The sequence below is a fragment of the Citrus sinensis genome, chromosome 9 (assembly GCF_022201045.2).
Source record: "Citrus sinensis cultivar Valencia sweet orange chromosome 9, DVS_A1.0, whole genome shotgun sequence".
Taxonomy (NCBI): domain Eukaryota; kingdom Viridiplantae; phylum Streptophyta; class Magnoliopsida; order Sapindales; family Rutaceae; genus Citrus; species Citrus sinensis.
In genome coordinates this window covers 25,456,995-25,472,776 of record NC_068564.1, presented here as the reverse complement: position 1 = coordinate 25,472,776, position 15,782 = coordinate 25,456,995, and the positions used below count along the sequence as shown (strand labels likewise).

Genomic DNA, 15,782 nt, shown 5'->3' with positions numbered 1-15,782 from the left:
TCAAATATCTGAATTTTAACTTTGATACATTGAGACAAATCTGGACATGTATTAAGTTGATTAGTATCAAATTTTGGTAAACAATTGGCTTGTACTTGTTCCTATTTGTTTAGTACCATATCAAGTAATACCAAATAATAATAATAATAATAATAATAATAATAATAATAATAAATAAATAAATAAATTTCAAATTTTGAAAAAAAAATAAAAAATTCGGATTAGTTAAAAAATGAATTTGGTTTAGAATGTGAATTTTGTTAAACAATTTTGTTTACTTAAAAAATTCATAATTAATTACGAAATATGAATTAGTTAAGTAAAAAATTTTGTTTGCTTAACTAATCGGTACAAAAATTATGATTTATTTTAATCTTAATTGGTACAAAAATCATGGATCTAATTAATTTGCCTAGAGAAATGAAATCGGTCCACGTATGTGGTAATTTTAGCTGTAAATAATGTCATTTCAACTATTCCAAGTTTGGCAAGTTTCTTTCAGAAAATGTAATTCCTGAAATTCCAAGCTGCACATTTTACATGTGATCATCTAGGATGTAAATAAAGAGTGTTTTATATTAAAAACAACCCAGAAATGGAACTGTTATTTGAGGTCAGAAACTTCACCTCAAAATCAAATGCATTAAAAGTTGAAATGTGATACTGTTATTTTTCCTCCCTCCCTTGTTGGGCCCTAATACATCAGTGGAAGGACTTCAGATGAGATATAAATTTGTTTGTCCTCTGTTCTCTCTCGGCCAATTCATCTTTCTTGGCCAGATTCATTACTAGGACCAAAGATCACATGTGTTAGTGATACTGTTGTTTTACCTCTCCTCTGCCGGCCTGGATTCAATACAGGAAAAAAATTTGGCTTTGTGACACTGCTCTGCACTTTCTAATCAGCCCAGCTAAATTCATTACCGGGAAACTTTCACATGTAGTACTGTTTCTTTTTTTTTTTTTCTTTAAATTGGAATAGTACATTACAATTCTAAGGAAAAGGATCATCTGCTCCTGAATTATGCGATATTTTACTCCCCCAAACCACATGGGATATTTAAACCCTCAATCTCGAAGATGAGACAAACAAGTGTGAATCACTATTACTATACCAAATGGTTGGCCGTGTAATACTATTAAAAGCTCCTTTCTTGTTTTCTCAGTACTATATTGCCTTGAACAGGAAGCCCACATCATTTTTTTTTCCATCCCTTTGACTTCTTTATTTTCATTATTTTAAGTGGAAGCAATCAAACAAACTCTCAAAAATCAGTTGATGGTGGATACTCAAGCTTCTGGACACGGCAAATTATATCTCAGATTTGCACAAAGTACAGTGTAAAACAACTTACAAGTTCGGCTTACAAAATCATGTTTTAGTTTGCAGTTGGACCAACCAAAAACCAGAATGACTATTTAACTCCAGGGAAATGGGAATCAACAAAGCTATAATAAACTAATTGGACATGTGGCCAAGATACTAAAGAACTTTCAGAAACTACGTTACAGGTGAAGTCATGAGTGGGGATTTTTAAGCAGCAGTAGCTACTTCAGTTTTCTCTTGGCGATTTGCTTCCTTCAGTTTCTTCCAGTTTTCAGCACTGTCAATTATTTCTCCGGTTTTTATAAGGTAGCGGACTCGTGTTCCATCATCAAGGACTTTATGACCCACCCGGCTTGCTACTTCCATTTCTTTTGAGTAGAGCATCACATTTGAGCTGTGAATGGGTGCTTCAATCTGTAAATCCATGTTTAATATATTCATTTCTTAACAGAATAGATAACAAAAAAGATATAATATATAAGCAAAAGAGTTTTCTTTATTGTTATTTAAATCTTTTAGAAATATACCCGTATAGGAGAAAACCACGAACAAGTTGCTTGTGCATTAGTAGCTAAAGCATACGAAAAATTAAAATAAAGCTACAACTTAATGTATAAAATAGCAAATCAGTGAATAAACCTTAATGATCTGCCCTTGTTCCTCCTCTTCTCTCTTCTTCACATGCTTTGTCTTGAGATTTATGTCTTTGACCATCACCGTGCTGTTGTGCCTAAAGACCTTAGTAATCTCTCCAATTTTACCCTTGTCACAACCGGCTATGACTTTAACTGTATCTCCCGCCTTAACATGCATTTTGTGTAAAACTGGAAGGCTATTTGGCTTGCATTCCTTTCTTTCCCACCGTTTAAGCTGCCAAGGAAAGACAGAATCTGAACAATTAGAACCAGCCCCATGAGAATCAAAAGGAGATAGCAAGAACAGGTCCCCCAAAAAAAAAAAATATTCTATTTGAAAGAAAAATGACATTAACATTAAGTCCAAAATTTCTCAACTCAATGTTGCTTATGAGAACTCATTTAAGTAACGAGTCATCATTTTTCTTTTGTGGGAGGCCACGCCACCGATGGGGGAAATCAGTTAACATCCCCATAGTAGCTGCTGTAGCACTTGGTTCAAGTGGCCAACATAGTGCCTATAATCAGAATTAATTTCAAGACATGTGAAAAACATCACAGAGAGCTTCTGGACATTTTGATTTGTGATAAAAGACGGCTGCGAGTTGTGTTCCATCCAATCGCTCTCTCAGTGTTGACTCCGTTTCCCAATTCTTTTCTCACACAAACTTCAACATTCTTTCATATCCATAAGGGCAAAAATATCACCACCAAGAGGGAAAAAGAGATACTAACCCTCACTACAATGAGACATGGTTTGTCTGTCGGCTTGACCTGCATGTTAGAAACAAAGAGATAATTATCATATAGTTACTGAAACTACAATCTGATTTTTGGTGAATGCAGTAACTGAAAATGAAAATTGTTAGCTAATCTGGCTGTTAGGACATGGTAGTTTGAAGAATACTTCATCTTGCAAAATTATGGCCATTTTTTTCACATGAGATGAAAGCTGACAAGCAGGATCATTTCTGTGGAACTAAATCGGTCACCTTCACTGTCATCATCTTAACACAACAATGCAAGCGAAACATCAAAACCCAAGGCAATAACGCAGAAAAAGGGCAATGCTATCATTTTTCTATACGCAAAATGAAAATCCTGAACTAGAAAATGAACATTATTTCCATAGATTTTATGAATTCAATTTTCAACGGTGCCTTGGAACTAACTGGAAAGGTCTCAAGTTTGAAAACATACAACAAAAGGACTAAACATGTCAACAATTGAAAATGATAAAGCTTGTAAATAACAACACATTTTTTCCAGTAAAAGGGACAGTTAATCGTTTTACTTGGGAGTAAGTATTCCCAATTTCTTACAACAGCCAATGAGACCTATATTCAACAGCTTTAACAAAAAATTTTGACCCATTTCACCATATGTGAAGCAAAACTAAACTGCAAATCAATATGCAATTCGGAAGTGAGATTTTATTTATTTATTTATTTTTTGTTCAATATACAATTTCAGTTTTGGTCAGAACATTCAAATTTGTCCAATTAGCGCTAGACAAATTTCACACAACCAACAAGGAAGTAAAATATGAAAATAAAAGAAAATATTTACTCCAAATGCTACTAAATACTAGAAGCGAATGGAACTCAAAACAAGTTGCTGCTTTTTTCATTTTATTTTCAATAAGACCAAATAAAGAGCAAAAAGCTACCTTTCTCAAATACCCAATTCAATAATACCAACAAGGAATCAAATTACGATAACAAACTCAGAGTTTCGAGTTCATTCACCGGCACAAAATGAATTATTTAATAAGAACAGTGAAGGAATTTTGAGAAAAATAACTTACAGTTATGGGAGAAAGAGAGGGGAAAGAGAGGCGTTGGCCAAAGAAGGAGTTCGAGGAGATGGAAAGTGACGTCATTGAGCTTTGAAGTGCAGCCATTGCTGCCATTTTTGCTGCTGCTGCTTGTTCCCTCCAACTCTTTCAATTTCACCGTGAGCTGTGTTTTGTGAGATGGTGATATATGGATAATGCAGAGAGCAGAGAATAAGCAGGGTCGCAAGCGACGTCGTTTCCATATTTACTAATCAGCACACGAGAAAGTGGGTCCCACGCGGGTCCATTGAGATCCGTTCCTATATGGGCCTTTGGGATACTCTACTTCCATTTGTTTTTTAAATTAAAAATTTATGAGAATTATATATATATTTTTTAATATTTTGATTTGATATGCTGTATGATTGCTTAAATTTGTTCTTGCACTGTCTGAATGGTTGAGTTTTTAAGGACATTTTTTTGTTTAAAATTTATTTATATACACCTTGTTTATTTCAAACTTCACAAAAAAATGTAAAATCTACCTCCAGCACCTAGAAGAAATATAGTGAGAGGAGAATGCAGTTGCAGAAAAATTCAGTAATTTTTCTTTCATTTTCTATGCTGAAGTGCAATATACAAAATTAGGATCATGTCATTTCAGAAAGGGAAGGGGAAAAAAAAAAAAAAGATAAGGACCTAAATATGTTACACAAAATTACATACAACAATCCTTTCTCCTAACACTACAAGAATTTTGAACCACCACGAATTGGCTTGGGCCGCCATCTCCTGTAGAAAGCAACTATATCACAAAACAAAACCGAAATCAAGGAATTAACAAACAAGAAAAATTGAAAAGCCATTGTCTGAACTTCATAGTTCATATGTATCAGCTGTACTGTCCACGGATTCTTCTCTCAGGTGTGTAGACGTTGGAGTCTTGGCTTCTGCTTGTTCCATGTCGATGGAAACTTCATCTGCTGTGGTAGATTGAGACTTCCGGTGATGCTTCCTATTGTGCCTCGTTTTGAGGATTCGCGATAGCACTTGCACAATGTCTCGCATGGAAGGCCGTTTTCTTGGGGCACGGTTGACACATTTATATGCAAGAGATGCCACCTCATTCAGCTCTTCCACATCAAAGATCCCATCTAAACGAGAATCCACAATTTCTTCCCACCCGGTTTTTCCCTCAGTATTCATTGCTGCCTGTTCATCATCACATCACAATACATTAGCTCCACAAGAAATAGCAAACTTATATGATGACAGAAGCATGCATGCTAGCAAGCAGAACAAGACGGTAGATATAAAGAACATAAGAGAGAGATCTTACAAGCTCAACATACTCCATGAGTCCCTGTAGAGGACTTCTGCCGGCTATAAGTTCAAAAAGCAACACTCCAAAGCTGTAAACATCACTCTTCTTAGTGAAGTTCCTAGTAGATATGTACTCAGGATCAAGATATCCAAAAGTTCCTCGTATATTAGCCGCATGTTTGTCTACCATCTCTTCTCTTGAAAGTCCAAAGTCAGCTACCTGGTTAAACCACAATTGTAAGGTATCAATAACATAGAAGCAGAATATTATGAACAGAGCTAGATTGGTTCATGGAAACAGAATACATAAGATCAATCAATGTAACAGACATACCCTCGCTCTCATGGACTGGTCCAACAAAATATTGGAAGATTTAATGTCCCGATGTATAACTGGAGGAACTGCCTGAAATAGGTATATGAATAAGAAATTAACCATAAAACACGTGTTTTGCATGCATAGGTGTATTCTTTGTCTAAAAGAGATGGCTGCTTACTCCATCATGAAGATACTCCAAGCCCCTAGCTACATCCAAAGCAATATGAACCCTCAAATTCCAGGTTAGTGGTCCATAGTTTTCATCTGCATGAAGAAGAAAACCAAATCATTTTAGTGAAGAAATGTACATAAATTGAAGTATCAAAGTCCACGTCCAGTTACTATAGCATACAACCAAGATGTTGCACATGGGATGAGGCAGAAAAATTGAGAAAAAGTTGATGCATAAAACTAGCTCCTAACAGTTCATTTTTTACCAACACAGGTAAGCTACAATCTATCAGAAAGTTTCTATCTTTTGTAGCTTGCATCTTCAAAAATGGGATCCTTGCTCAAATGCTATGACAGTTAAAAAAATGCAGCAATAATATGCTTTGGATCAAGATCTGAAAACCATCAAATGGGATAATAGACATGGATTGAAGACTAGGAACAGATCCTACAGTTACTTGAATCTTCAGTCATCTTAGAGGTCTTAATAGTTCATTGTACAAAACTTCAGCTTTAGCCACAGTCACTATGCCAATCAAAATACAATTGCTTCAAATGTCATATGAAATGTATAAGAGACCCAGTCAACCGTGCTTTTCAGCATAAAAATTGATTTTGTTATCAATCTTTTGCATAAGAGTTGATAGCAGACTTACCGTACAAATGAGAAGCCAAGCTGCCTTTACTCATGAAGACATACACAAGCATATGTTGGCCCTTTTCTGCACAATATCCAACCAAATTCACCAAGTTCCTATGATGCAATCGTCCTAATAACATGACCTGAAAATGTGTAAGTGAAGGCAAAACATTAGGATTGATGAACAATGCAAAAGAACATTATGAAAGAAATCAATTATGATACACTGAAATGCTAATTCACAGGTGAATCATCAATTACTACCAGGAAAAAGGAAATGTCATTTGCATGGTATTCCATAGTGTATTTCTTGAAAAAATTATTTACAAAATGAAATCCAATCAATCTGATTTGAGAAACTCTCAGATTCTAGTATTTCCTGAAATTTGGCCGTCATGCATTCCCAAATTTTGTCTAACTTGAACTATCTTGCCCACATAAGTCAGTCCAATATTCCAAATTCCAACCAATACTAAATCCAATCACTCTGAAATCCAATTACTAAGCAATTAACATTCACCATTGTTACCTCTGTTTGGAATTCCTTCTCCCCTTGCTTAGAATCAGTTGCAAGCACTTTAACAGCAACAGTTTCACCAGTTGACATCTGAGCTTTGTATACTGGGCCAAATGCACCTTGTCCTATTAATGTCGTAAAATTACATGTAGCTTTCTGCAAATCCCTGCATGCCCATAAAGAAGAAAAGAATAAATAGATCAAACGGGTAAGAAGGTCAAGTAAAACTTCCAAGTTCACAAGAACCATCAATAGAATAAAATATGTAAAAAAAGATCGACAGGGCTAGTGTAAATATATTTCTCTAAACAAAATATAAGTTCAAGAAGCAGATAATAGTAAATTCAGCAACTATATAAGGGGCTTGCATGTCCTGCTCATCTTTATTGCTACTACTGTTTCAACAAAGATGAATCTAAGCCATCCTAACTGCTAAGACATACATTTTCTCATATTGAACAAAAGCCAAACATTTACCGAGTATTATTAATTTCTCATCTAGGATACTATATTACACTGGAAAGACTGGATTAAAACTCATTCAAGCTTTAATAACCTTTTACCAAATTATGATTTAAAACTCAGGGTTGCAGAATGTAAGATATTGACAATTCAAAACCAATTCTTTTCAGAGTGGAATATTCAATCCAAGTAGAAAAATTCAGTGCATGAAGCGTTTCCATGATACTTAAAATTCAAAATCTTGCATCCTCATAACATGTAAGTTAAAAAACATTAATGAAAAACATACTTGTAAGAATACTCGGGTATTCCAGATGCTGACACCACATTGCTCCTTTTAAAACCTTCAAGCCACATGGACTTGCCATTGCCATTCCGTCCAGATTTCACAGGTGACTCCGGACCAACAGTAGAATCAGATAATATGCTACAAGAATCAACACCGTTTGCACGAATAGGAAGTGTCGCCGCCCTCCTAGAACTACTATTCCCTATCTGGGATCGCTTCCTATGGTACCTGAAACAGAACAGTGCTGAAATTGCCAAAAGCACTCCAATAACAACTCCTATAGAGATACCAATTATCAACCCAGATGACTCCCCTTTCATCTCTTTGCTTTGAGTTCCCCTATTCAAGCCTCCGGTCCATTTACACAACTGCAAAAACACAACCGGTCAAATTATGCTTATTGAGATTTTAACCTAAGGTTGATACCTACTAGAAGGTCAAATTTAGAACTTTAAATTAAATTTGCATTGTAAAAATCAATAAAACTAAGTCAAAAATGGAACATTTTTCCATCCCACGAAAAGTCAAAGTCGAGATTCACACACACACGAACACACATCAAATTCATATATATGACCCAAACAACAACTTAGAATTCCAATAGAATTGTCGTCTTACTTTGAAACTGATAACACATTACACAAAATAACTCTCATTAGTTACAACAATTAAGCCTTTTTTTTCTAGTAAATTAACTCATTTATTATATGAATAAAGACAAGTAAACGGTCGATCTAATTTGCATAAATTTAAAAGTTACTAAAATAAAATTATCTAATAGAAACAAAGTTTGCTTTTTTCCTTTTTTTTTTATTAAGATTAAATCGTATGGATCTGTTACCAAAACAAAATATAATAAAAACAAAACAAGCTTACGCTTGATTAAAACGGGAACTTTTTCATCAAGTTAATGGCAGTTTTTTTCTTCATTTTCTTTCGTTTTCCTACGTTTTCTCGGCAACCAAACAGAGTTTCGAAGAAGAAACAAAGCAGAAAATAAACGAACTAAAGCCGTCAGATCAAAGAACGAAAACAAACTGAATTGCTCGAAGCAAAAATGGGAAAATAAACAACAAAAAACGGCAACGCATTGATGAAAATATTTTTTTCTTTTAAGTTTCAAGAAGACAAGTACCTGCTAAGAAAACAAACCTGACAGTTGAATCAGTTACATGTTTTTTTGGAAACAGATGCAAGCAAAAACACCAACAACGTACAGTTGTTGCCAAAATGCTGAGAAAAAAAAATTGAAGAGAAGAGAGAAAGCGAGAAACGATCTGCGGAGAAATCAAATTTCGGATTACAGAAGAAAGTGGGGGTGTTGGTGTTGTTGCAGTAATAAAAAGAGAAAATGGAAACACTTTGTTTTTGTTTTTAATGTTTCTGGGAATATTTAATTTTTAAATCCCGTGCATCGCCGTTTATTCGCATTAAAATAAAATCGCGCCTCGAGTCAGGTGCAGTGTATTTTTCTCGTTTCCGAGAATACCCTTCGGTTTTGGATCTTATGACGACTGCGTCCTTTTGGGGAATTTATGTTGGATATTTTGGTCCGATTAGGTGCGTCAGGGAGCAGAGTTATATGTGTGCAAATGGACACGTGGGGATGTTAGGAATTTACAAAATTCGTAGTTTATGCGCAATAATTTATTTAAAATCTAATTCACCACCATTTTTAAAAAATAAAATCTAATTCACTACAGTGCAGCTGTCCTAAACGGACTCTAAATTTAAATAATTTTATAACTAGCAAATATCACAATAGTTTAATGAAAATTACTCAAGTCGAATATTCAAATGATCATTCATAAATCAGTTTTCAAAGTAAAAAAAAATCACTTGTGAATGAAATCTAAAAACATAGACTCACACGACACAAAATAATTTTACTAGAAAAAAGGTCCAAAAATATGTGCCCCACATAAAGTTTATCGGTACGACCCTTTTAGAACTGGACATAAGACCTGTTCTTGTGATTGAAGGCTAAGATTGGTAACCTAACATCAAGCTTACACCTGTTCACCAAATCCTCAGGTTATAATTTATTATTGATCATCTAGTGAAATTAAGGATATTAAACAATATTCATTTATAAATATTAAACAATTTTCGTTAAAGTTATTATGCCCCTCGTTCTATCTTACTTAAATTCAACGCATCCTTTTGAAAATTAAACTCTTGGCTTTTTACTTCTGACAGCGTGCCTTTTAAAAATAATTTAAAAATAACTAAATCATATTAAATTATACTTGTATAGATATGTTTTTGTTTGGAATTGAGATTGAGCAGTTCTAACTTTTAAACTGCAATAGTAAAATATTTAATGAACACTTGTTGTTATACTTTGAAAATTAAATTGATTTAATTTTACACTTGTATAATGAAAATTTTATTATATTTTATCAAAATTATTATTTATTAAATATTATTTTATAATTATAATTTTTTTCTACAGCATGTATAGTTTAAAAGTTACCATATCTTAATATCAAACAATGTCATAATTGACAAATGATACCATATTGTTTATAAGATCTTCATAATTGCATAAAAGACAATCCACTTTAGTCTAGGCAGAAATTATTTAAGGAGATGAGATGAAGTGGTTGACTATAGTGGAAGTTTTAATAGGTAAGAAAAAATTTCAAATGAATTGATGTAGGAGGTAATTAACTATCAACCTAACACACCTAATGCAATTGGGAAAAATTATAAAACCCTAGAAATAAGAAATTTAATGCGAAGCCCACCATCTCACCTCGATGAAAATGACTCATTCAAGTTTCAATTAGTTATTATGTACGTACGCACACTATTTACCAATAAGCTGTATCAAAATCTATAAAGTCTTAAGGATCTTATAATATAAATTGACCTTGATATTTCATTGATTATTGAAAATAAAATATTTATCAAGATTGATGGTATATGAGAATGAGATTGATGGTGTAGTTTAATAATTTGTATATATATATTTTTTTCTCTTGGGATCCAAAAATTATATAATATAGATTTATAGTCACTAGAAGATGGCATGTCACATACTTGAATATTAGAATATTTTGATATGCTCTACGTGGGGTCTTGCAAAGATGATACCAAGCATATCTATCGAAAAAAATGAGACGTAGCTGGAGTCTCTGTAATTTGACATTTCACATGTATAAATTATTTTATATGGAAAATGAAAATGTTATCGGCATGGCTGGCACGATCGATCGAATTAGAAACAACTTCAATACAATAGAGTGCTGGTGTTACTAGAAAGGGCTAGATTAGTCATTTGTCGGAAATTAACTAATGTGTATAATGTGGGGTTAATCTAATAACAATCTGTCTTTGAAAATCAGTAGCTCAATTTTGACCGGCATGCGTGAACCAAAGGTTTAGGGCATCTTAATTGAATTAATTACGAGTATCTTTTTTCCTAAGAAATATTTTTATATGTTAATTCAATTCATGAAAACATCTTTAAAATTGCATTTAAACACAATAAACGTGCATTTGGAAAGCACTACAAATTGAAAATGCTTCTAATTATAGAAGTAAAATGGGTAAGAACTGAAAAATGTTGAATATTTGAGCGTGTTATATTAATGCTTATTGAAATAATCCAGTATGAATCATCACTCTTCACTTTACCAACTCCATAAAATGAATAATAATAATAATAATAATAATAATAATAATAATAAGTCGGGATATTCGTATTAATTATTACTAAAACGGTCAAATGAGCCCAAACGAGGCTCCAAAAGTAGCTTTAGGTGTGTAGAAAACGGTAGCGTTTGGCCCCACCCCTCCCCCACCGGGAAGTGGCAAAAGGAGAGAATCTTACGAAGAGCTCCAATGCTTGCTTTACAAATCAATAATGATTTTGAGCGAGTTCTCACTAATTTAATTTGAGCCATTTGGGGTCTCTGTCTGGGTCTGTTTGGGTTTTGTGTAAGAAGAATAATTTTCTTTTCACGAAAGTTGTTAAATGGTCTATTCTCAAGAGAAGTTGAGTCTGGAGCTTTTGATGAGTAAATTAATTCTATTTATATGTCATTAAATTTGAGTGTTAAGTTAACATCATCTTTGGCTTTTATGCTATGAAAATGGTGTTGCAATTAACATCATCTTTGGCTTTTTATGCTATGAAAATGGTGTTGCAACTCTTGTTTACACTTCCATTCATGTAAATTTTAGGTCAAAGATGCTTGTCATGAAAGTTTTACATACCTAGCATTTTTAGGGTGCAATGAAGAATTATTTTATTACTATTATTATTAATTACTAAGTACCTATTTGGTATGACTTATTTAAAAGACATAAGTACTTATTTAATCCCATAAGCACTTTTTAAAATTTTTTATAGTGTTTGGTTATTTTTTTAGTAGAGTTTTTTTAGCTTAAATAAGCTAATTTACTTATACTAGTAAATTAGCTTTTGGAAGTAGAGGTTAGAGAGCTTTTTCAAAAAAATATATAATATCAAAAATATCCTTAACATATTTAATTAATTACATAATACCCTTTGTATAAAACCTATCCAACAAAAATTGTTGAGGCCATATAAACATATTGCTGCTGCCACTTCACTTTATCTCTTTTTGTTTTTTTTAAATACCAACACTTTAATTTTGCAATCTCTAATACATAACCAACACTTGAGAGAGTAATCATAGTCATAGCCAACGTTTTTTATGAGGAGGATGTCAAGTAATACGACAATTCTCATGTTCCATTAACATTTCAGTTATATTATTAATTATCATTTTAATTTAGATAGTATTATTTGTTTAAGAGAATATATCAATTATGAAATTTTTAATTTTGAAAATTAAAGAAATGATTGAACTGATTTTTTCTTATTAATTGATAGCTTAGGTGCATTTTGTTACATGTTAAATAATTATGAATACATATCCTTTTTGGTAATTTAATTACACAAAAGCACTTTTAATTTTACACAACCAAACCGTTTAATGGTTCAAAAGTACTTTTTTAATTGACAACCAAACACCCAATGACTTTTTGTCCAAAAACTCTATTGGTATAAGCTCTATTTAATAAGTTGTACCAAACGGAGTCTAAACGAGAAATACCTAAAAACAATTAAGGAAGTATTGTCAGTAATCCCTTTTTAGAGACAATACTTTGAAAAAAGTTAAAATCTTTCATATATTAATAATCAAAGAAATTATATTATGTAATGTTTAAATGAAGTAACCATACATGTGCTTTCTCTCACGACTTATTGGAGAGTACCAGGAGTGGGGAACCAGTAAAGTACCAAATTGATTCCTATAGCTATAATATGAGAATTAATATTACTTCATGAACCCATGATGCATGCATTTTAGTTTATTCATGCCCATATTTGTATTTCTAATCAATTTTCGGGCACTATTGATTGCTCTCACGTAAACTTGGAGGCAAAGTTAGTATCAATTTTGTGCCTGTGTATTTATGGTTTCATCAGATTCACGCAAAGCCCTGTAATTGCATGGGCCATGCAGCATGTGGATGTCTCATGTAGTCATGTGGATGCATGTGCATTTGTTCTCTTATCAATTCCCCACAACGCAACTTCAATTTTGGTTTAAAGACTCAAGCCAGGTCGCCTCAACAATCAAATGAATTGGATGCAGAAGCAAGTGGATTGAGTACTGTAAATAGATCACAAAATGACTTTCAAAAAGAAGAAGAGGGGAAAAAATTACAATAGCTGAATATATATGAGAACAATTATCAATTCAAATGTTTTATGTTTTTTTTTTAAAGGAAAAACGACATCCATATTTTTTAATACTTTACGATCTTTATTATATTAAATAATAAATAAAAACATAATATTAAAAGAAATATATAAAAATTTAAATTATTTTCAATATTATGTAAAATAATTTTAATACTATTGATATATGAGATATATTTATTAATTGTAAAATCTATTTAACACAAAGATTTATTTAAAATTTTTATAGTGAATACAAATATATTACTAAAATAATTATAATAATTTGTATTTTAAATATTATTTTCTATATTAAAAATATATATTTGTATTTGTATATATATTAAATAATTCTACTATTATTAGTCTACTAGAAAAATTAAATTATTTAAATTATATTGGTATTTATTAAAAAAATTAAAATTAAAATTTTTAGTTACTATATATAAAGTATATTATAGTAAAAAAAAAAGTGAGTCTCGATGTATTTTATTTAAAATTTGGGAGTTTCCATGTCATACTCTAGGATTGTGGGCAAAATAGCATTCATACTATAGGATTTGAATTGGAACAATCAGTCAAAAAATTACTTGAAAACCATTCATCAAATTCTTGGGCCATATGTTTACTGTTTATTTTGATATAAATGATTAATCAATAAATGTGAATTTTCAATAAAAAGCTTTGGGTTGGTTCTTTTCTTTGGTGAGAAAAATCAATGCGAAGAAGTGAGAATCCCGAAAAGAAAAAGCTGAAGCAAGGAATTGTGGATGATGTGTTATTTTCTAGCTCAAGTTTAGGATTTAGCAACAGTGTCCAGCCGATAGCCCAAGTTTTTAGTGTCCAGTCATTTTATTGGGCTACACACAAATAATAATGGGCTTCTTAAATTTGGTCTCGGTATTGCCTGAATGGGCTGAGAGATTCCGGGATTCAAAGAATGGAGCTCTTAACCTCCCTTTCGAATTTTATTGGTTGTATCTCTAAATTCTTATAATTTTCTCTAAAGAAAAGAATTAAAATTAGAATTATAAATGTAAATTATGAAATGGATTGGTTGTACATTTTGTTTTTAGAAGACTAATTTATCTATGTGTTTAATTGCATTTCCGTTCAAAACAAAAAATGAATTAATTTGACTTTGGTTATTTAGGTAATTTCAATTAAAAAGGAACAATTTTATGTGAAATTTTGAGGGTTATCAAAAAGCCTACCGGGGATTTAAACGATCATACGGTTATAGACGTTCAATGAATATTGAATCCATTGCAAAGGCAAAGGCCACAACCGGTTTAATTAAAAGAATTTTAGTTTAATATATGTGATGCTTATTCGCAATAAGAAAAAATATCTTAAGCTGCTTATGTACATAGACACATTACATGACAAAATGTAGTGGCCATTGGTCATATAACATTGAGCGAATTCACGTACACAACAAGCCTAATATTCGTTCATTAGAAGCAAGATGACCTATTAAAATTAACTTTGGAGCATTATGTTCTCTCTTTTCCCTTTATTCTTTTGTTTTTGTTTGTTTTTTTTTTTTCATGAAAACTCTTAAACTTTTTCAATTTTTTAATTGCAATATTCTTCTAGATCATAGTGATTGTTATCAATATTGCTATGGATTGAAAAAAAAAGTATTTAATTAATAAGTGGTTAGAGTATTTTATTTTTGAAAAGAAAATCAATCAACATCTTTAAAGTTGATCGAAGATCTTTTTCCTTTCTCTCTCTAATTGACCATGCAAATATTATTCACATGACAAAAATCTATAAGCATCAATTAAAAATTTTTCATATTAAATGCCTTGTCCTAATCAAAGAAGCTCCGACTTATCCTTTTCTTAAGATATTGCACTAGTTAACTTTGATTTGAAAACCTTATAGAATAGGTTATAAAAAGATACTATGAAAATGATTTTGAGTGGATTGCTTAGATCATTAAAAAAAGACTTCATAGTCTCCCTTAATCATTAAAACATGTGAATTCATACATCATTATATGCATTGTTTACATTTTCTTTTGGAAACAATTACCAAAAGTGGAGGTGGGCATATGTTGGTTTGGGTTTGGTTTTAAGTCAATCCAAACCAAATTATAAAAATTTAGATCTAACCCAAACCAACCCATTTGGGTTTGGTTTGAATTTTATGATCAAAATATTTTTTAATTATGATAAATTTAATTATATCAAAATTATAATAATTATTAATTGTTATTAATTACTAAATTAATATTAAAATATGAAAAAATATAGTGGATAAAAAATTATAAAAAATAGATTTTACAATAACTTCATCCTTAAATTAAAGAATACTAAAAAATTAGAATAAATTTCAATCACGAAAATCATTATTTCTCAATAAATAAGAACATAAACTCTAATAATAAACTTCCACATTTGGTTAAAATTATACGATCAGATCATATTATAAAATCAAATCAAATCAAAATTGTAGTCCACCATACATGTCAAGCTAAAAAAATAAAAACGAATTTATAGTCCAGCCTCAAGAAAAATTTGGCTTGAAATTCTCACCTAAAGATAGCCAAAATCTAACCTAAAACAAGATTCCTTCTTACAGCTCTTAGA

The 15,782-nt window shown here is 31.6% G+C and overlaps 2 protein-coding genes across 3 annotated transcripts; both read right to left on the bottom strand.

Moving 5' to 3' along the window:
• Window positions 1-1,296: 1,296 nt before the first annotated feature.
• LOC102608232 (50S ribosomal protein L24, chloroplastic) lies at window positions 1,297-3,950 on the bottom strand. The gene is made up of 4 exons (XM_006475227.4): window positions 3,770-3,950; window positions 2,698-2,736; window positions 1,967-2,197; window positions 1,297-1,741 (listed from the first exon to the last, which is right to left on the bottom strand). Exons 1-4 carry the CDS (start codon window positions 3,872-3,874, stop codon window positions 1,535-1,537), a joined length of 582 nt encoding a protein of 193 aa, XP_006475290.1. The 5' UTR covers window positions 3,875-3,950; the 3' UTR covers window positions 1,297-1,534.
• A 374-nt stretch (window positions 3,951-4,324) lies between these two features.
• Window positions 4,325-8,860, bottom strand: LOC102607729 (calcium/calmodulin-regulated receptor-like kinase 1). 2 transcript variants are annotated; one of them, XM_006475225.4, is made up of 8 exons: window positions 8,596-8,860; window positions 7,461-7,828; window positions 6,722-6,875; window positions 6,209-6,335; window positions 5,560-5,645; window positions 5,397-5,468; window positions 5,079-5,282; window positions 4,325-4,951 (listed from the first exon to the last, which is right to left on the bottom strand). In XM_006475225.4, the coding sequence occupies exons 2-8, from the start codon at window positions 7,778-7,780 to the stop codon at window positions 4,616-4,618; spliced, it is 1,299 nt and encodes a 432-aa protein (XP_006475288.1). In that variant the 5' UTR covers window positions 7,781-7,828; window positions 8,596-8,860; the 3' UTR covers window positions 4,325-4,615. The 2 variants fall into 2 exon arrangements, with proteins under 2 accessions (XP_006475288.1, XP_006475289.1); XM_006475226.4 differs by having other exon boundaries at window positions 8,613-8,860.
• Between the last annotated feature and the right edge of the window lie 6,922 nt (window positions 8,861-15,782).